Raw genomic sequence first — 22,336 nt, 5'->3', positions numbered from 1 at the left:
ATAATTGAAAATGAATATTGATCTGAATGGGATGGGAGAGGGAGTCGGAGATGGGATGGTTGCAAGTGAGAGGGAAGTTATTGGGGGAAAAAGACACTGTAATCCAAAAACAGTACTTTGGAAATTTATATTTATTAAATAAAAGTCAAAAAAAGAAAAGAGAGTGAATTGGAACTTTACCTTATATAATACACAAAAATTAATTCACAATTGACTAAACACATAAACATAATTCCAGAAGTTAAGAAACTCCTAGATGAAAACATAGGAGAATAGCTTCAAGACACTGAATTTAGCATTGATTTCCTGGGTATTATATCAAAAGCACAGGCAATAAAAGCAAATAGAAAAATAGGATTGCTTCAAACTTAAAAAACTACACAGAAAAGGATACAATTAATCTATAAAATAAGCAATCTACAGAAGAGAAAATATTTGCAAATCATATATCTGGTAAAGAGTTAATATTCAGAATATGCAAAGAACTCATACTACTCAATAACAACAATCAAATAACCCAATCAAAGTAACTGAATATATTTTCAAGAAGACATGCAAAATAATAACAGGTATATAAATTATAATCATATAATTATAAGGAAAATGCAAATTAAAGCCATGATGGGACATCATTTCACACCTGTTAGGTTGTCCATTTTCAGTCCCAAATGTTTTTGTGCCAGTACCAGGCTATTTTGATTATAACTGCCCTGTAGTATGTCTTGAAATCAGGTATTATGCCTCCAGCTTTGTTTCTATTATATAAGGGGATGGCCATATTAAAAAAAAAAGTAAAGAAAATAACAAATCTTGACAAAGATTTAGAGAAAGTAGAAGCTTTGTACACTGTTCACTGGAATGCAAAATGGCATCACCACTGTGGAAAATAATATGGCACTTTCTCAAAAAATTAAAAATATTTTTACAGTATGATCCAGCAAACCCACTTCAGAGTATAGAGCTAAAATAACTGAAAATGAGTTCTCAAAGGGATATTAATACACACCTACTCATTACAGCATTTGTCACATAGCCAAGATGTGGAAATAACCTAAATCTCAATTGCCAAATGAATAAATTGTGGTATATATGTAGAGTGGAATTTTATTAATAAACTATGATATATAATACAGTAGGGACATATTAAGCTTCAGAAAAGAATAAAGTCCTGCTACATGTTAAAACATGGATGAACACTGAAGATATTCTGTTACATGAAATAAGCCTGTCACAAAATCAAAAAAAATTCTACATGATTCCACTCACATGAGGTCTCTAATGCAGTCCAACTCTGAGAAACAAGAAGTGAAATGATGGCTGTCAGGAGCTAGAGGGAGGAGGAAAAGGCGAGTTGTTCAATGGGTACAGAATTTCAGTTTGAAAGATGAAAAATATTCTAGAGATTCGTTGAACAACAATGTACATATGATTAATACTACCATAATGTACACTGAAAATGTTAAGATAACTTTTAAATTGTGTGGTTTTTACCACAGTTAAAAAAGAGACAGAGGAAAGGAATATCATTATGTTTTTAGATTTATATCTATAAATCCCATTGAATCAGTTAAAAAACTAATTAAAGGTTAAAATTCTTTAAAAAGAGAAAACATGGCACCATAAATTCAGACTACAATATACTCACTCTATCCAATTGATAGCAATGATGGATAACATATAAAAATGTAAAGCCTACAGAACATAACCAGGATTGAAATAAGCTAAGTATCTCTATGAAATAGAAACAGAAAAAATTGAGGAAGTAGAGCTGGAACCATGCCAACTTCAGAGGTCCTCAAGCAGATAGCCTGGCCCAGAGCTTCTGTCTCATCAATCAACGAAAATTTGATAGAAATAACAGCCTTTGATTCAAAAAGAAGGACCAGAGCCAGGATCTGGCTGATACCAACCATCTCTAAGCTGGAATAAAAAATGCTGCTATTATATTAGAGCAAGATGTAGTTATAGATAGAGCCTCAGAATGAGAGTAACAGAACCAACACAGACTCTAGCCCCAGACCTCTGCCCTAATCTCTCTGATATTCTAGGAGAGGAATCTTGAAATAAGCTTCCTTTAAAAAGTTTATTTATTTTATATTAAAGGCAGAATGACACAGAAGTCATATTTGAATGACAAAACAAGAAACTGGAAATTAAGATACAGAAACAAAATGTATATACAGAAGAGTTCATTTTTTAAGAAGGAAGAAAAAAAAGTATGCCAAATGGCTAACAAGAGAATGTTGATTCACAACTAGACAACACAGTGAGTTTCAGAACACGGAATACAAAAATTCCTTAAACATTTCCACAAAAATTACCTACAACAGAAAGAATAATAAAGTGACAGTAAACTTCTCATAGTGAATAATAGATGTTAGAAGACAATGGAATATTATTTTTCAAATCCTGTTGAAATATTTTTCCACTCGGAATTTTAAAACTATCTGAACTGCAATTCAAGAGTGAAAGAGAAAAGATATTTGCATGGATTCCAAAATGAAATGAATTCGCTATTTACACACAAAACAACTAATATTTAATTTAAAAGAAAATACTGGGGATCACCTTTGAGACACACAAAACTATTCAACTATTCACATATAATTTAAAAATTGATAATTTGGGGGGTGTTAAAGTATAGTGGATTAAGCTCCCCCCAACCCCCGCAACACTGGCATCCCATATGGGCCTTAATTCATGCTCTGGCTGCTCCACTTCTGATTCATCTCACTGATAATGGCCTGGAAAGGCAGCAAAGGATGGCCCAGGTACTTGGGTCTCTGCCACCCAAAGTGGAAGATCCAAATGAAGCTCCTAGCTCCTGGGTTCAGTCTGTCCAAGCTGTGGCCATTGTGGCTATCAGGGAATTGAACGAGCAGATGGATGAGATATCTCTATCTCTCTCTCTTTCTATCTCTCTCTCCCTCCCTCCCTCCCTCCTTCCTTCCCTCCTTCCTCTTTCTCCCTCCCTCCTTCCTCTCTCTCCCTCTCTCCTCCCTCTCTCTCCTTCCCTCCTTCACTCTATCTTCCCTCTCCCTCCCTCTCTTCCTGGAACTCTGAATTTCAAATAAATAAATTTATTTAAAAATTAGTGATTTGATCATTACTATAAAATAACTAATTTGCATGGTTTATTTGATTTTTGTTGATTTTTAAAATTTATTTATTTGAGACAGTGAGACAGAGAGAGACAGAGGGATAGAGAACTTCCATCCTCTAGTAAAATCCCCATATGTCCACAACAGCCAAGACTGGGCCAGGGTCAAATCTGGGAGCTGGAGGAACTGGTGCCTTGGCTCACTTGGTTAATCCTCTGCCTGGGGCTCCGGCATTCCATATGGGCGCCGGGTTCTAGTCCAGGTTGCTCCTCTTCCAGTCCAGCTCTCTGCTGTGGCCCAGGAGTGCAGTGGAGGATGTCCCAAGTGCTTGGGCCCCTGCACCCGCATGGGAGACCAGGAGAAGCACCTGGCTCCTGGCTTCGGAGCGGCGCAACACTGGCTGTAGCGGCCATTTGGGGAGTGAACCAGCGGAAGGAAGACCTTTCTGTCTCTCTCTCTCACTGTCTATAACTCTACCTGTCAAATAACTAAAAAAAAAAAAAAAAAAAAAAAAATCTGGGAGCTGGAAACTCTATCCAAGTCTCCCAGGTGGGTGTCAGAGGTCCAAGCACTTGAATCATCTCTGCTGCTGCCCAGAGTCTGCATTAGCAGGGAACTAAGAGTCAGATGCTTGAGTCAGGATGGAAACAGGCACTATAATATAGAACACAGACATCTTAATCAATGTCTTAACCACAAGGCCAAATGCCTACCTCTGATTTTATTTTAAAATGTAACTAGTCAAATTGGCAAGAAGGCTAGTGGTACTAACTAAGCAAGGAAACATCCTAAGGTCCATGAGCTCTTTGTTAGAAAGATAGAAATACTAAAATGTTTAGTAAACTACATAATGCTGTATGTTTTATAAAAGTAAGAATAAGCACTTTCAGAACTACAACCAAACCTTAAAAATGAGCAGAAGAGTATTTAAAAAGAATAGATAGAAATTTCAGTATTTCAACAGAAATTTTAAAGAGAAGCAAATGTAGATTTCTAAAAAAATACAAGCTTTAATAGTAAAAACAAATCCCAATATACCAATCTCATAAGATATTTTTGTATTACAGCTTCCTATATAATAAACAGATTTTTCAGAATGGATCTTAAAACTCAGGCTCTGTGCCACCTAACAGTCACTCCACCTTTATCACTCTTTCCTCGTATCTCCTGGTACATCAGAGGAAATCAGAAAGAACAGGAAAAACACCAGATAACTAATCCTGTGGGTAAATTCCTCTTAGACTCTAAGTTACCTTCTTTAGGACCTCTGTAGCTTGCACCAGTAACTACCCTTCCTACCATAGACCCCAGGATGGCCCTCATTGCTGCCAACTACACAGTTTTACATGAAACAGAGAATTGCTTTGCAATTGACTTCATTGCCTTATTATATACCAAAAACAGCTCAGGAAATCAGAGGGTAGCAGCAGGTTTTTAGCTCACCACAAGAGCCGGCTTTTTTCTCCTGCCTGGGCACAGTACCAAGATAAGCAGCAGTATAAGGTGTGATGAGGTCTTCCACACCCAGTTCTCTTTCAGGGCTTCCTACCCTACTATTGGCCCCATTGAGTCTTATAACAAAAATTTTCAGGCCTACACTTCTTTTTCAAACTTAGAAAGCAGCATTTATTTCCATTGGCCCCATCCAGAAACAGGGTAATTCTGAAAGCAGGAATCCTGATGACCTGTGCCAGTCATGCCACACTTATAATTAAAGGAAAACTGTTCCTTATGTCTTCACAATAGCATAAGCAGGGCAAGATATGCTGATTCTCATATTGAGGCAAGATTGACCTGAGTGTGGAGAAGAACCTAAAATTTAGGTCCCAAAATAAATGCCTCCACAAGTGATTATTGGATTTCCAAGAGTGTTACCTCCATTAAGAAGGAGCTCCCACAATAAAATTAGCTGGAAAAGAGTTTCTTAAAACCCTTCCTGTGGGCTCCAGCCTCTTGTGTCTTAACCCCAGTCCTTGGCAAGAAGAACAGAGAGTGATCCTTTCTAAAAGCTGCAGAAGAAATGCTTTCCTCCCTCCTTCTTCCCCCATCCCCTACACACACACATACGCACGCACACACATACACGCACGCACACACTCTCTCTCTCATCTACTGCCAGAAATAATGTTGTCAGACTCTTATCTTCTTGGCCCATTGAAAAACAACTCTAATTCATGACATGAACTCTATAGTTGGTGGAATTACAACTTGAATTATGAACCTTTAAGTAAATGTCATATAGTCTACCTTTTAGCTGTTTGTATGATCACCTAGTCAATCCTGAAATAATATCCAAAAATCATCTCTACAATTTACTTTGTATTGCATTCAAAATGTTTTTGAAAAGTCTAACCATCTAGAACATGTTCTTCCCTTTTTGGTATTTTAATTGGTATGTGTAAAATGGAATTACAATAACAAGACATTAACAACTGTAAGATTTATGACACCTTAAGAATGAAATCTCATTACTTTAACTTAAACTGTACTTTAAGTATTATTTTAATCAGAAACTTTTGAATAAATGTATGTACACATATAGAATATAAATGTACATTCAAATCTGAATTTTTCAGGACTAAAAATAGTAATTTTGAAAATTCTACTATGAATGACAGGTATCTTTATAATAAGCAAGTATAATGCTCCAGACATTTATTTAATTGAATATTGAAATAGGTTAATAAAAACTATTTTATAACTACTTTAGAATCCAGTATTCATATATGAACTTCGTAAATAACCTTGTTATTCACTGAGATCACAAAAATTTAGAGTACAAATCTGTAACCAAGGAGAAAGCATAAATTACATATGTACAACCTCCAGTGCAGCTATGTTATCTCAATGAAGGAATTATCACTTTGAGAGTGAGACAGGCAACAGGACAGTGTTAATTACTTTAAAAGACGATGATAATAAAGGCACTGATTTGAAAGTGACTCTAGACAGCCTGGTGTCCAATACTCTCATTTTAAACGTCCAGAACTTAAGTCAAAGTGGGGAGGTGATTTGCTCAATAGGATATCTAGATAGTAACTGAAATGAAAATAAAACTTAAATGTTATTGCCTGTTATCCAGAGCTAATTCTATAAATTCACATTGCCTTTGACTCACACAATTACTCCAAGAATCTCATGCATCAGGTACTATACAGATTTAGTTACATGATCACTATCTATGCTGAAAGTTCTTTCCCCCAAAGGAAACCTAGAAGACTTACAAACAAATTGATGAATACACATCCTAAATTGTGCTCTGTGCTTGAAGTTGAAATGACAGGAGAAAGAAAAATTGTCATATACCTTGAATAAAAGACAAAGGAAAGACCCAAAAGATAGTGTACCCTCTAAAGTGCAAGCTAGATGTTGGGAATCAGTATCTCATGGAGAATAACCAGCTGTCTGTCATTCAGCAGGACATGATCTTTAGCATTCTAAAACCATAAAATATTCATGATAACCCCAAAGAAATGAATCAGGAGGTATAAAATGACTTCAATTTCCAACTTTATTTCCCAAAAGAATGGTTATTCCATTATCGCTCAACAATAGTTCATATGCATGCACACATACATGGCGCACACACATCCCAAGGTACTTACTGAGCTGTAGAGATAGCCCTCACCATTCATGGCCACATAGAGGCTGGCCTTCACCCCTTGGATGGCCACCACACGTAGGCCCACAGGAATTAGATTGAAGAGGGCTAGAGAGACAAAAAAGAACATAGAGAGGAAATGATCAACAATCTTTTGAATAAGTTATCTTGTTTTTCACAGCAATTCTTTTGAGAATTTTTTAAAACCTATTAATTGAAATTGGTAAGGAGAGTCCAGGGTCTCTGCTGCTCAGACTGAACACAAATTTAAGCCATGTAACTTTAGATGATTTTTTTTCACCAGATATTTCAGATAAAATAATTCTCAACAGTTAAAACACATAGTTGTGACCATGAGTAATAATTACGTACAGCCTTTGAAATATCTGCCAGGGGCTAGCGCTGCTGCACAGCAAGGGAAACCACTGCCAGAGACACCAATTCATGTCCCGGCTGCTCCATTTCTGATCCAGCCCCTACAGATGGTCTGTGAAAATCAGTGGAAAACAGCCCACGTGCTTGGGCCCTGCTACCCATGTGGGAGACCCAGAAGAAGCTCCTGGCTCCTGGCTTCAGCCTTGCCAAGCCTTGGCCATTGCAATCGTCTGGGGGAGTGAATAAACCTATGGAAGACTACTTTCTCTGTCTCTTCCCGCCTGTCTGTGTAATTCTGACTTTCAAATAAACAGATAAATGTTTAATAAAATAAAATCTATCAGAACTTTCAGTTGTCAGTCTTTTACTTATTGCCTGGAATATGGTCTTGAACACAGAAGATAAATTCAAAAATCACTGACTCATGAATAGCAACACTGGGACAGGACTTTGTTTTGATATTTCAGTTTTCTGCATGCAATGAAGATAGACAGATGATATAAGCCATAATGAATATCTTTTATAACCACAGAAAATGCCTTTATGCACAAAACCATTAAAAAGTCATTCAGAGGGTCGGTGTTGTGGCACAGCAGACTAAGCCACTTCTTGATATGCCCATATCCCATATCAGAATGCCTGAGTCCTGGCTACACCGCTTCCAAACCAGTTTCATGCTAATGCATACCCTGGGAAGAAGCAGATGATGACTTAAGTTCTTGAGACCCTGCCATCCACATGAGAGACCCAAATTGAGTTTCTGGGTCATGGTTTTGGCCTAGTTCTGCCCCAGTTGTTGCTGACATTTGGGGAGTAAATGAGCAAATGGAAGATTCTCTCTCTCTTTCTCTCTCTCTTTCTCTCTCTCTCTCTTTTGCTCACTGTCTGACTTTCAAGTACATAAATAAACTTTTTTTGCCAAAAGTAACTTGGCGGGGCACTGTGGTGTAATGGGCTAAGCCTCTGCCCGTGAAGCCAGCATCCCAGTTGGCTGCCAGTTCCTGTTCTGGTTGTTCCTCTTCCAATCTAGCCCTCTGTGGCCTGGGAAGAAGTAGAAGATGGCCCAGGTGCTTGGGCCCCCTCACCACAGGTAAGACCCAGAGGAAGCTCCTGTTGCCTCGCTTCAGATTGGCTCAGCTCCAGCCATTGCATCCATTTGGAGAGTGAACCAGCAGATCAAAGACCTTTTTATCTCTCTCCCTCTCTCTGTCTGTAACTCTGTTTCTCAAATAAATAAAATCTTTTTTAAAGTAACTTGGCAAATTTAATTCAACAACCTAAGATAAAGTTAAAAAATGTTTTTATTCCTTAAGTATCTAAATGGTTCCTAATTCAAAATACTCAACAGTCAGGACAGACATTTAGCCTCATTGTTAAGACTCCCACATCCATGACTGAGGGCCTAGGTTTGAGTCCTGGCTCAGCTCCTGATTCCAATTTCTTGCTATTACTCATCCTTGGAAAAAGCAGTAAAGGCTTTAGTACTTGGATCTCTGCCACCCATATAGGGAATCTTAACTGAGTTCCTGGCTCCCAGATTTGACCTAGCCTATTGCCAGCCATCGTGGTTATTTGTGTAATGAACCAGCTTATGTCTGCCTTTGCCTTGCTGCCTCTCAAAAAATTAAATAAATGAATAAAAAACTTAAAAGATAATCAACAAGCTATATGTCCACTTGGAAAATGAATTCATACACCAGACAAAAAGATAAATAAAAAGATAACCTTCTATTTGTTTGACAACACAGTTCTACAAATTATATATCCCAGCACCAGTCCAATTAATTTTGGGATCAAAAAATGAGCATAAGTGGACAACATTCCTTATCTGAAAAAATTTACATCATGTTTGGGAGGAAAGCAACCACATAGTTGAGCTCTATAGCTGGCAACGTGGATAGGATTTAAGTATGTCATGGATGTATGCACTGGAGACCATTTCTGCAACTCACTTTTATATTCTTAGTTAGAAGTTCTTATCTGCCCTTTCCACTACAAAATTTCCATAACGTCCATTCCTCTCAATTTTGAATATAAGATATACACAAAATAACCTAAAAGCTACCATCAATCAGGAATTCCTCTGTTTTCCTGAGGTTCTCTCAACACACACACACACACACACACACACCTTTTATCTGAGCACACACACACATACTATTCGGCTTTAGTCTTAGAATTGTATCAGCAAATCACATTGAAGTTGTTAAAAACTAATTAAAATTAAAATGGAAAATAGAGAGTTGTACAAGATCAAGCTACAGACCATATGTTTAGTGCAGCAGGATTCAATTACTAGCTGGTTGAATCTCTTTACTTCTTGGAACTTCTTTCTTCATTTGTCATGAAAGTTGACACTAGATATTTGTAGTTGTTTGAAAGTTAACAGTTGGCTCAACATAGTTCAGAACTAGTTTTAGTTCTTCCTGTATTCTGATCATGATCTCTGCGCTGCCAAAACCCTAAGAAATATTTATACAAGAACTTAAAGTGTAGCTTAAGAGAAACCTAGACATACGGAATAACCCGGTAGAGTGTATAATTTACATCTATAATTATATGCTATACACACACACACACACACACACACACTGTGTTACACAAGTTCAGGGAAATGTAAGATCTGTGTGACCTGAGGCATTCAGGAAATGCTTCCACAGAAGGTAGGACTTAAGCTGCCACTAAAAGAAAGGGAAGAAATCAAGTAAGCAAGAACGGAAGGACATTTTTAGTGGGGCAGGACATGAGGTGGTTTTGTGGGATGCTCTGTGTGTCTTCTTGAAGATGCCAGCAGACTGAATAACTGATTCAGACTGAGGTGAAATGAAAAAGGACATCATGTAAACAAAGCAAAGACTAATAAGAGAGTCTGTCACTCTAACCCTAGAGATCTGGACTACCAAATGGGAACTAAGGCACACATCATATGAAAACTGGGGCAGCAACATAAATTATAAAAGAGTGAGAGGATGACAGCTGTTTGGCAGCAGGGAAGATGCTGCTTAGGATGCCTGCATCCCATACCAGAATGCATGGGTCCAAGCCAGTTCCACGACAAATCCAGCTTCCCACCAATGCACATCCCAGGAGGCAACAGTGATGGATCAAGTGTGCGAGTCCCTGCTAACCACATGGGAGATCTAGATTGAGTTCTGAAATCCTGGCTTCAGCTTAACCCAGCCCCAGCTATAATGAGCATTTGGGGAGTGAACCAGTAGATGGAAGGTATCAGTCTCTCTGCCTCCGAATTTTAAATAAAATGAAAATAAATAAATGTTTTTAAACAAGTGTGAAAAATATGAAGACAGCATAGTTTCTAAACCCATAACCCAGAAGTATAAGGCTTTGAGCCATTCATTTAACCTTAAGCCCTTAGTTCCTTTTCTGTAAAAGAATATAATAATCCTACCATACAGTCAAGAGAAGAGCTAAACGTCCTATTTGTTATTGAAATGTTCCATACACATAAATGTATCTTTTCTACATAATGATTATTTACCAATAATGTCCTATTTCTCTGTTTATCAAAAAAGGTTACCATGGCAGTAACATAAAAACTGACATATCGAGGGCTAGCACTGTGAGATACTGGGCTAAGCCTCTGCCTGCGGCACTGGCAAACCATGTGGGTGCCAGTTCGAGTCCCAGCTGCTCTTCTTCCGATCCAACTGTCTGCTATGCCCTGGGAAAGCAGTAGAAGATGGCCCAAGTGCTTGGGCCCCTGCACCTGCATGGGAGACCTGGAAGAATCTCCTGGATCCTGAAAGGCCCAGCTCCGGCCATTGCAGCCATTTGGGGAGTGAAACAACAGATGTAAGACCTTTTGCTCTCTCTCTCCCTCTCTCTAGAATTTCTACATCTCAAATAAATAAAATATTTTTAAAAAACTGACAAATTACCTCAGTCATATATTTTTAGATAATATTCAGCAGTTTGATTAATCTTTTAAAAGATAATATTTTAATTTGTCCATAATTTAACTTTCAAAATATTGATAAATTCATCAAGTTTATCTGATCCTCAATGATAAACACTATGATGCTTGCTTCCTGAAAGCTAACAGACAATTTATCTACATTTCCCTATGTATCCTATAGCTAGATGTAACTCATAAATTCAGAATTGGCCAAGGAGATGTAGGCAAAATAGGCCTTTCTATATCTTTTTTTTTTATTTTTATTTTTTTGACAGGCAGAGTTAGACAGTGAGAGAGAGAGAGAGAGACAGAGAGAGAGTTAGACAGTGAAAGAGAGACAGAGAGAAAGGTCTTCCTTCCGTTGGTTCACTCCCCTAATGTTCGCTACGGCCGACGCTGTGCCCATCCAAAGCCAGGAGCCGGGTGCTTCCTCCCAGTCTCCCATGTGGGTGCAGGGACCCAAGCACTTGGGCCATCCTTCACTGCCCTCCAGGGCCACAGCAGAGAGCTGGCGTGGAAGAGGAGCAACCAGGACTAGTACCTAGCACTAAAACTGGGACTAGAACCCGGGGTGCTGGCGTCCCAGGCAGAGGATTAGCCAAGTGAGCCATGGCACCAGCCCTCTACATCTGAAGAATATTTTTTTCATTAAAGACAACTTACAAGGCATTGCTTCTCATAGTGTCAGTTTCACTTCTACAGGTTTCCTTTTAGGTGCTCAGTTGGTTGTCACAGATCAGGGAGAACATATGATATTTGTCCTTTTGGGACTGGCTTATTTCTCTCAGCATGATGTTTTCCAGATACCTCCATTTTGTTGCAAATGACTGGATTTCATTTATTTTACCACTGTGTAGTATTCCATAGAGTACATATCCCATAATTTATTTATCCAGTCCTCTGTTGATGGGCATTTAGGTTGATTCCATGTCTTAGCTATTGTGAATTGAGCTGCAATAAACATTAAGGTGCACATAGCTCTTTTATTTGCCAATTTAATTTCCCTTGGGTAAATTCTGAGGAGTGGGATGGCTGGGTCATATGGTAGGGCTATATTCAACCTTGGCAGCTTATGACAAGAGCCTTGGGTGATTACTGACGTCATAAATAAGAGTGTCAATTGTTAAATCAACAACAGGAGTCACTGTGCACTTGCTCACAATGTAGGACCTCTGTCCTTAACATGCTGTACTATGAGAATTAACGATTAAACTAATCTTCAAACAGTACTTTATACTTTGTGTGTGTGTGTGGGTGCAAATTGTTGAAATCTATACTCAGTATAGAGTTGATCTTCTGTATAAAAGATAATTAAAAATGAATCTTAATGAAGAACAGGATGGGAGAGGGAGCAGGAGATGGGATGGTTTGTGGGTGGGAGGGTGTCTGGGGGAAAAGAACTGCTATAATCCAAAAGTTTTACTTTTGAAATTATATTTATTAAATAAAAGTTTCCTATTAAAAAAGACAGCTTACAAATAGCCTTTGCTCCTCTCTTCAACCCCCAGAATATGGTGCCTGGATCATGTCAGACTGTGACTACAAGGGCTACTCCCCAGTGAGTGGTGGTGAGTGAGCTGGAAGGAGTTAGGTCCCTGAGAGTTGTGTGAAACAGTGGCAATGGTTCAGCATTCAATTACCCAATCTGACTTTCATGTGAGAAAATAAGTCCTTGTAGTTTTAGTCTGTGCAATGCAGAGCCAGCCTTAATCCTACCTGATAGAGATTGCTAATGAAAGCGGAACTAAATCACAAGGCATCAACTAGATACAAGGAGCTTATATATTGTAAATAAAAGCAGCTACTAGAAAATCAAGTTCAATGACAATTCTTTAAGAATAATGAAATCCAAAACTCTTTGGATAATGTCTTTCTAAAGACTTATTAGAACAAATGCTACAAATATTGGTTCATGTAGCAAAACAAAACAAAAAAAATACAACTACAACATAAAGCTTTTCTTATGTAAAGAATGTGAGAAAATGGCAAAAGGTAGGCAGGATAACAACAAGAAACCTGTGTGAAAGTTGTGTATGAACTACAAGGTGATAATGCCTTTCACCTGGAATGTTTTGGAAACCTTAATAAATTCATTTTAAAAATTAGTAAAAATTTTGATGCTAAAAATGAAATACTATTGTTTTGAAGTGATCCTCATTTGTCTCCTAAAATCCTAAAAAGTAGCAAATGACTTATTGTCACCTTCCATTTATCTCAATTTTACAAACTTTGGCTCTAGTTCACAGGAACCCTTCACCACTCAGATAGAGTGCCTCTTGAATCTCTGGTTTTTCTCTTCAATCACAAAGTCGCTGTCCCCAAATCTGTATATTAAGTGCATGAAGTTGTATCCCTTAAACAAAATAAATTTTAAAAAAGACTATTTTAAAAGAGCTTAAAAAAAGTCACTGTCCCATCTGGGCTATTTGACTTTATTCCACTCTTTAGCTCATTTCCCTGCTTCCAACTTCTAGTAATTCCTCCCTATACACAATATCCTTTTCAACAGGTTTCCAACTTATATTGCCAATTCATCACCTGTCATGCATTGCATACATGGTGACCAGCTACATAAAGCTTTTTGCCATTTCACAAGTCCTCATCAATCTTGTAACTTTCTTCTTTGTCTTTTTGGAAAGACTGTATTCTACTTCTAAGTGTGGCCAACTCTTTCTACCCTTTAAGGCCTACTTTATTTAACTCCCCAATGAATCTTTCCCAAAGGCATCAGTGATAGTAGTTCTATTACGCACCTATCACCATAGGCCCACTTCCTAGTGAATGCACCAAAAAGAGTTGTCACAAAAAGTAAATTGTTCGCCTCAAATAAGGAAGTCATAGTAAATAATTTCCAAAGCCTTGTCTCCTTGAATAGGAGAAATGGGTATCTTTTATCTTCAGGAAAAATAAATATGTAAGAGGGGACATTTTTGTCATCACATATAGGGGTGGTACAAGTACATGAAAGCACAGTTCACAAACATACTCCAAATAATGATGTGTGCTATGGTATTAAAGTTTAAGCTACTCCTGGGGTAGAGATATTAATATTAAAATGAAGCACAGAGTGACCTTTAGATACTTTCTGAACCCAACTGTGCAGGCATTGACTGCTCTTGCAGTAGGATCTGGACTGGTACATGGTGGTTTAAGATTATATCTCATCCTGGATTGTGACTAAAAACCTGACAGACAACTTCAGAGAACATCAGGAGATTTTAGGTTCTTCAAGTAAGTCACAATAAAACTTTTGAGCTGCTCAGAACATTAGCTAGTGACAGTTCCCTTTCCCAAAACTGCTTATTTTATGTGCATATCTATATAATAGCATCAGAGTTACTGGTCCTCTTACCTGTCTCCATCTCTCCCTTGAGTGGAGTCACTGAAATGTCTAGCCTAGTTATATGTACATAGCATATACTCAGTAAAATTTATTGATTATAAGGGTCAGGAAAGAACACAGTGTTTCCAAAAAGTTAGGTTTCCTTATTGGGATAGAAATTGTTGCTTTCTTAATAAAAGCGAAATTACATCTTAAAGCATTTTACCTGATAACCAAGGTTAAATATAGCCAAAACGCACATTTCTATTACCTAACACTATTCACTCTAATATATTTATTTACTGTTTCTAGTAATTTTATCTTTCTCTTCCTACATTCTAAACTCTGTGCTTTTAAGTACTTTGCTCCCTCTGCTAGGAATGTCACTCTGCCCTGTCTTCACACTGAAATCTCTGCCATGCTCGGACTGGCACACCAGATGTCAACTGTTTCCTCTTGCTGTGCAGCTGCCCTGGTTCTGGCTTGTGGGCTCGTCCTGTTAAGCCCACACTGTTGGGATGGTGAGGCAATTGTGTTCTTTGACAAGAAGCACCGGAGACAATTTTTGGTGAACATGCCTGTTTATTAACAATCAGGCACAAGTTTTTATGGGGCAGGCAAAGGAGAGTAGCTAGTTCAGGTGGCAACATTAATTCTATAGGAATATAAGCTGATATTGGCAACACTGTGCTTCTCCAATCATGTAGCCCAGGTAGCCTCCCAGATGGTTTTATGGGTCTGGAACATACCCAAGAGCTGTTTACCCAGCTGACAAGCACAAGGCCCTTCAACAGGAAGTGGGGGGTGGGGGAAATGTGTGCCTGGGGCCAATGCCCCCTGGCAGCAGTCAGGTCATGTGTGGCTCTCAGTGTGCCTGAGCACCCACCCCCCATGATCTTTCCCTGGAGGCATGGTGTGCCATGCCCTCTTAACCTCCTGCATGGTCTAGGCAGACAGTCTCCCCGGCCAGGCACAGAATCATCCACACTGGATGTCAACTGTATTGATCACAATATATACTATCCATTCTTTAGAAATGTTCCTTGAGGAAGAAACCACATTTATCAATCCTCCAAAACAAGGATCATTTCTAAACCAAACAAGTATAATAAGGAAAAGATGGAGGAGGGGAGAAAAGAGGAGAGAGAGAGAGGTTGAGTATATGCAGGATAGTATATATTCTGTTTATATTCAACATTCCATTAAATATTTGTTACATAAAGATGATAATTATATGCCATATAGAAGCAAACAAGTATATGAAAATATGTTCAACATCACTGGTCATCAAAAACTTGTGATCTGTGATCCTAAAATAAAAGTCCTAATTATTTTTAAAACATCAACTTTGATAACTTATGCTACAGGAAAGACTCTATTGTATTTCTATATTTTCTACAGAAAAAAGTATATTATAACATACTTGAAAAGATATTCAAGGACTATATATCTAAAACAATAGAAATTAAATTTGTAGACTTACAAATTACCCATTAAGTAATTAATTAAAATATTTTAATTCCTGGATTTCATATTCTTTATGGAAGTCTTCAACTTCTTACAATAAATCTTCCGTATTAATTTTCTTACTTTGAATACTCACCTTTGTATCTAATTTTCCTATCATTATGTTCTATTTGCTTTGTAAATGGAGTAGTGAAAATAATACAAGCTTTAGGACCTGCAAATCCTCAGTTAGTCTCAGGCTCAAACTTAAATGAAAGAAGAGAGAAAAAAGTGAAAAAAAAAAAAGAAAGAGAAAGAAATAGCTACAGTAATAATATTATTCATTTAAATGGCTACTTTTATGTTTTTGAGGGATCCTGCTAGACATTTTGACATGCAAAAGGCCATTTTATTAAAAACTATCTGGCATCATTTCATGGTGTCCAAAAGAACTAACACAAACTGAATAAATGAAGGGAAGGAAAAGTGCCATCTTAAAGCTTGAGGTAAGACTCTGCAGATGGTTGAAATTTTATGTAGTACCTTGTAAATATCTCTATAATTTCCCTGATACATTTACTCTTCCAATAAATACCTGTTAAGCCATTATCCTATATATTAACTATCCTGTGGCATAATTAACAAATACTTACTATATGCCAAATGTCAGGCATATGCTAAGGAAAGAAAATAAACTCCACAGACTGGTCCTGGGTGACTATACCTATACCTGTAAATTTTTGTGAGGCTCCCGCTATTTTTTTTCCCACATGAGTGAAGAGGCCCAAGGAGTTGAGCCATCTTCTGCTGCTTTTCCCAGGCCACTAGCAGGGAGCTGGATCAGAAGTAGAGCAGCTAGGACATGAACCTGTGCCTAGATGGGACCGACTAAGCTACAATGCTAGCCCCTGGTCTTCACATTTGCTACCAGGTATATCAACTGCTGAGCGTGTTGTCCAATGGATAGTGCTAAAGAGCCCTAGATGTCAGACACGTGAGGAAAGGGATTGATAGGAATATTATGAAATACACAATTACTGAAATTGAATGAGGTAGTAAATCCAAATTTTGTGGCTTAAGGAGGCCCAATGGTGTATACTTTTTGACATGTCTCAATGTGTCCTCCCACCCAGAGTCTATATTTGGCATTGTGGTTTATTTTCTAAGATTTATTTATTTATTTGAAAATCAGAGTGACAGAGAGAGGGAGAGATAGAGCAAGAGATCTTCCAACTGCTGGTTCACTTCCCAGGTGGCCACAATATCCAGTGCTGAGCTTAGCCGACGCTAGGAGCTTCTCTGCAGGGTCTCCCACATGGGTATCAGAAGCCTAAACACTTGGACCATCTTCTACTGCTTTTTTTTAGGCCATTAGCAGGGAGCTGGATCAGAAGTAGAGCAGCCAGGACATGAACTGGCTCCCATATGGGGTACCAGCATTGAAGTTGCAGCTTTACCCACTACACCACAGTGCTGGCCCCAGGCTCCCACTTTTCTATGAGAAAGTTGGAGGCACTGGAAACTGTTACTATTATTCCTGCTGCCATGCGTATCTTGGTTTTAGAAGCTGTTATTCACTATTTGCTGAATAAGTGAATAATTCAGCAGTGATTTCTTATTAAGCTTTTTTATTCATAGCTTTTCTAGGTCATATTTCCATAATTAAGCATGTTAGAAAATTGAAGATAATATTTGCATCACACAGAATATATTCAATTATATTCTGTATTCAAAACCAGGAAAGAGTCAGCAAACATATATTGTACAAATTTGAGATGATAGAAACAAACATAGGATACCTGGGGCTAATGTGTTTGTGTGGGCAGGTGAGCAGGTTTGTATAGCATAACGCAGGGTTGGAGGGAACAAAGAGGAAAGGAAGAATTTGGAAAATCTGTTACAATCAAGATAATATGCATACTGTACAATGATATTGGATCAGGAAAAAATTACCCTGTAAAAATGTTGCATTGCATTCAACTTAATATCTATCTATTATCCACACTGGATTACTTAAGTGACAAAAGGGTAACAATGACTCCAAAACACGAAGAAAAAAAAAAAAAACTATTGTGATTGCCAGTGGCATTACAAAAAAGGAGAAGAAGAGTAAAGGACAAAGGCTCCTTACTAATGTGTCTTTGGAGATGTGGATTCAACGTACAATGTAAATTCAATATTTCCAAGGACAGACTCCTCATTGCTTGTGATGTTCAACAGTTGTGAAAGAGTAAGGTTGTAGTTTGACATTCTTGGTTGATTTTATAAAGTGAATAATGAAAAACATTCACCTTATGGCATATAAACCCGAGTGTCAGATACTCAGAGAAAATGGAGATATTCACATTCATGATCTGTGTATATGCAATGTCAGATTCCCCCAAAAATTCAATATCATTCCCCACATTTCAAAATTTTCTATGGGAGGCTGGCATTTTTCCTGTTGTTTAAAGACCCAGCTTGGGACATTCACATCCTATAATGGAATGCCTGGGTCTGAGACCTGACTACATTCTCAATTCCAACTTTCAGCTAACATGCACCATGAAAGGCGGCAGATGATGGCTCAAGGGGGTAATATCCATGTGAAAGATCCAGACTGAATTCCAGACTCCCAGCCTCAGTTAAGGGTTTTTGGGAAGTCACCCAGCAGATTAAAGGTATCTATCTCTCTCAAAGTAATAAATAAATAAATATTTGTAAAGCAATCAAAATACTTTGTTAAAGTGCAAATAATATCTTATCATACAAAATCTTAATCTAACATAAGTTGGAACCAGATTGTTTTCTTCTGTAATCCTATGGTTTCTTGCAATTGGTTTCTACTTAGTCATGAAATTAATATTTATTTTTGGTATTTATCATTTATTAAAATTAGTTATTCACCATTCAAATACTCAATAAGAAAATATAATAATTAAATATTCAGCCAAATAGGAGATGGTATAAGCATTAAAATCCTCCAATACAAAAGTGGTTACATAAATCATGGTACAACACAATGTTCACTGAGGCAAATTGATTATTAATTCTCTGCTTCTAACGCCACAGCATTCCATACACAACACTTAGCACATGGTTTTATCATATTTATGAGCTCAAGTGTGTCTCCATGCAAACTATGAGACACTTAATAGCATGAAATATGGTGGGGTTTTTTTTTGCTGACATCCAGAACCTATTGCACAGTAGCAACCTAACAATGGTTATAACTGAATTTAACTCACTAAAATAGCATTTCTTACATAAATTAAGGGAAAGATGTGGCTCTACCAATTCTTTAGCTTTTAAGTCAAGCAAAGTACACTGGAATGAGGATTGAACTTCAGTCCAGAAGACACAGCCCTAGCGTCACGAGCCCTAGTTCTAAACTTTAATAGCTTTATGACCTTGGTGGCTTGGAATAAAGTAATCCCTCTGCGCATCTCTTCACTGTGAATACCTCACTGAGTTGTTATGAAGATTGATTAAAATAATAAAATAAAAACAAATCATGACTAAAATTATAAAAGCATGGTACAAGGCATCTTGTTGGTATTGTTGCCCAACCGTTGGTAGTGCCATGTCTGCAAATCTATAGCTTTCACAATGGAGGAAGTAGCAAGGTGCTCATTATCCCAAATTAAGATTTCTTAAAATGTGTTGAGGAAAAAAGCAATGTATTCAATCTTATCCTACTAAAAATCCAGTAAGTAAATTATGTATTGAAAATAAAGCAATTGTGTATTTAAAATAAGACAATGTGTAACAACGCAAAAATCAACAATCCACATACTTGAAGCAATGTTTACTCAGGTTTGGCTTTTTAGTCACAAGCCCTGCTTTATAAACAATTGGTCAAATAATCTAACAGACTGATTTATTTTCCCCAATGAATTTACTGACTTATGGAACTGATTAGTGGTTTGGGGCTTGGAGACTAAAATTTTTCTTCAACACATTGGCTGTCAGCAAACATTGTAGCTTTCAGCATAGAGAAAATGATCAACACGGTGATCCCTTTCTTCAACAAAAGAAATGTTTGCTTGGCTCTAGCAGAAGTATGCAATTGGTTTTCAATCTGATAATACTGTGTAACTTTTTCTATGATACTTCAGAGATGTTCAGAAACTTGCATAATTAACAAGTCAATTCAATGTGATTCTATTTTTTTCTTTAAGATGAAAAATGAAGCACATCACTATCGATAATGAAAGCAAATGCTCATCATCATTCATCCTCTGCGGCCAATTTGTCTTCCACAGAAGACTTGTCTCACAGCTCACTGGAAGAAATCAGTGAACAGCACAGGTGTCAGTCCATAAGATCAATGGGGCCCAAACATTCCCCCAAAGAAATCACTGTATCGTTTGAAGCTTTTAGATTTGTATCTTCCATAAATCTTCCATCAAACACTATGATACCAAAATTAATACTGTGGCCTATGAAATCTATTCATTAATTCATCACATATACACCTGACCTTTTGCCAGGCATCAGTAATGGGGTGGTATAAAAGAGACATGGTATCTGGTCACCATAGCAGTTAAAGTCTAAAGCACACACACCAAAAACACCACCTGTGTACCATGCATGCATCTTTAAAGATCAGGGAACCAAAGTTCAAAGGGATGGCTTTCCTGGTGTCATAAAGTCTGCTGGTAGAAGAGCTAAGATGTGAACCCTAGGTTTCTGGCGATTTTAAGTCTATAAAATATAACCACTCTTAAGAAACAAAAGGAAAACTGTAATAATAAACCAATCTAAGTAATTGTGGAGAAAGTGAAAAGAGTTCAATTATGATAAAGATTCTGATAGCTTTAAATGGAATTTTTCAGTTAAATAGAAGCATCCCACTCAGAAGGTACAAAAAATTCTTAAGTTTTTCTTAGCTAAAGTTATACATACACAGGCAATACAAGCAAACTTACTTGAATTGGTTCACATATACTCAACCAGAATTTTCCACTTCATTATCATCAATATCCCAAACAAGAATATATACCTGTCACATCCCAAAATATTAAGTGAATTACAGAAATCAATATAATAAGGTATGATTTTTATTTTAAAGATTTTATTTATTTATTTGACAGGTATAGAGGCATAGAGAGAGAAACAGAGAAAAAGGTCTTCCTTCTATTGGTTTACTCCCCAAATGGCCGCAATGGCTAGAGCTGCGCCGATCCGAAGCCAGGAGCTAGGAGCTTCCTCCTGGTCCCCCATGTGGGTGCAGGGTCCCAGGGACCTGGGCCATCCTCCACTGCCATCCCAGGCCATAGCAAAGAGCTGGACGGGAAGAGGAGCAGCCAGGACTGGAACCAGCGCCTATATGGGATGCCGGCACCACAGGCAAAGGATTAACCTACTGTGTCACCGCGCCTGCCCCGTGGTATGATTTTTTGAGAATCATTTTATAAAATGATTAAAGGATTTAAAAACCAAGATGATGATTTGTTCTTACCATTCTCTACCATAACTTCTCTCCCTCAACTTGACTTTATCATCATATTGAGTTAGAAAATGTTTCCAAACCCCTGCATTTCACCCATCAGTAAATTGCAATTGCTCAGTAACTTCCATAGGCTCCCCACATAGTATAACATAAAGTTTAAACTCCACTAAATGCAGTCAAAACACTCCGAACTATGCCCCTATGTTACCTCCACACAATCTCTTTGCTTCATCCAAATAAGCTGACTCATTTTTCCCCAACATGGCAGGAGCTCTCTCTCCATAATGTCCTTGTGCCTTCTTATCTGAAATGCAATTCTTCTAATCTCAGCTTATGCATTTTGTTCCTGTTCTCCAAGATTCAATATAAAACTAACCTTTATTAAGCACCATAGCTTTGAGGATCTCTCTGATCTATGAAATCTGATGATTCTTCTGAGCACTTAGTACTACCAATGACAATTTGCATTAAGCTTGGTTTTCCATAAAATTCCAATCTCCTCTACTTCTCTGGGAACAATCAGAAGATAGGAATTATGTAAGAATCATTTTTATAACCAAAATGCATGAGACAGGCATAGGTGAAAACCCAATCATTTTGTTTTAAATCCCTAAAATAGTGCTTTAAGAAGAGATTGAAAGCTAAGCAACAATTAAACTTGTGAGAATTAATGATGTCTGCCATGGATGCAGGAGGGGACACTTGTATCACTGATTGCATCTCCATCTTGAGGGCACCTTTCAGGAAACATTCCTTCAAAGAACAGTAATGATTTGCATTGTAATTTAAAATAAATATCTTATTGTATAACTTTGTCTCAAAGTTTTAAAAATGCAAATTTGGAATAAAAACTTTACAAATAATTGCTATAAAACTCCAGAGAAAAGTTAGTTCACTGGTTCCCAACTTTGCTGCACATTATAATCTTATGTGGAGTTTTTAAAAATTTCTGATACTCAAGCCACAAACCAACCAATTAAATAAAAAAAAAATGGGGGGATTGAAGATCAGTACTGTATTTAACTCCTCAGATGATTCCAGTGTGCAGCATCATTGAAAAGCAATTTCATATTCAATAGCTTGTAGTAAGTTTAACAAGCTCCCAGTAGTACAGTTATTTCCCAAAACTTCCCAACGCTTA

General features: G+C 37.5%; 1 protein-coding gene across 5 annotated transcripts in view; it reads right to left on the bottom strand.

Moving 5' to 3' along the window:
- FGF12 (fibroblast growth factor 12) overlaps nt 1-22,336 on the bottom strand; it is a 596,324-nt gene that overhangs the window by 194,554 nt on the left and 379,434 nt on the right. For all 5 annotated transcript variants that reach the window (XM_008266666.4, XM_008266665.5, XM_051818906.3 and 2 more), the window contains one exon: nt 6,707-6,810. In XM_008266666.4, the coding sequence (XP_008264888.1) occupies nt 6,707-6,810 (104 nt within the window). The remainder of the gene's footprint in view (nt 1-6,706; nt 6,811-22,336) is intronic.

This window comes from Oryctolagus cuniculus, chromosome 4, assembly GCF_051225735.1.
Source record: "Oryctolagus cuniculus isolate XC-2025 breed Fujian yellow rabbit chromosome 4, ASM5122573v1, whole genome shotgun sequence".
In the NCBI taxonomy this organism is placed as follows: Eukaryota; Metazoa; Chordata; class Mammalia; order Lagomorpha; family Leporidae; genus Oryctolagus; species Oryctolagus cuniculus.
Note: the sequence above shows the minus strand (reverse complement) of the source record. Positions and strands in the feature narration are given on the sequence as shown.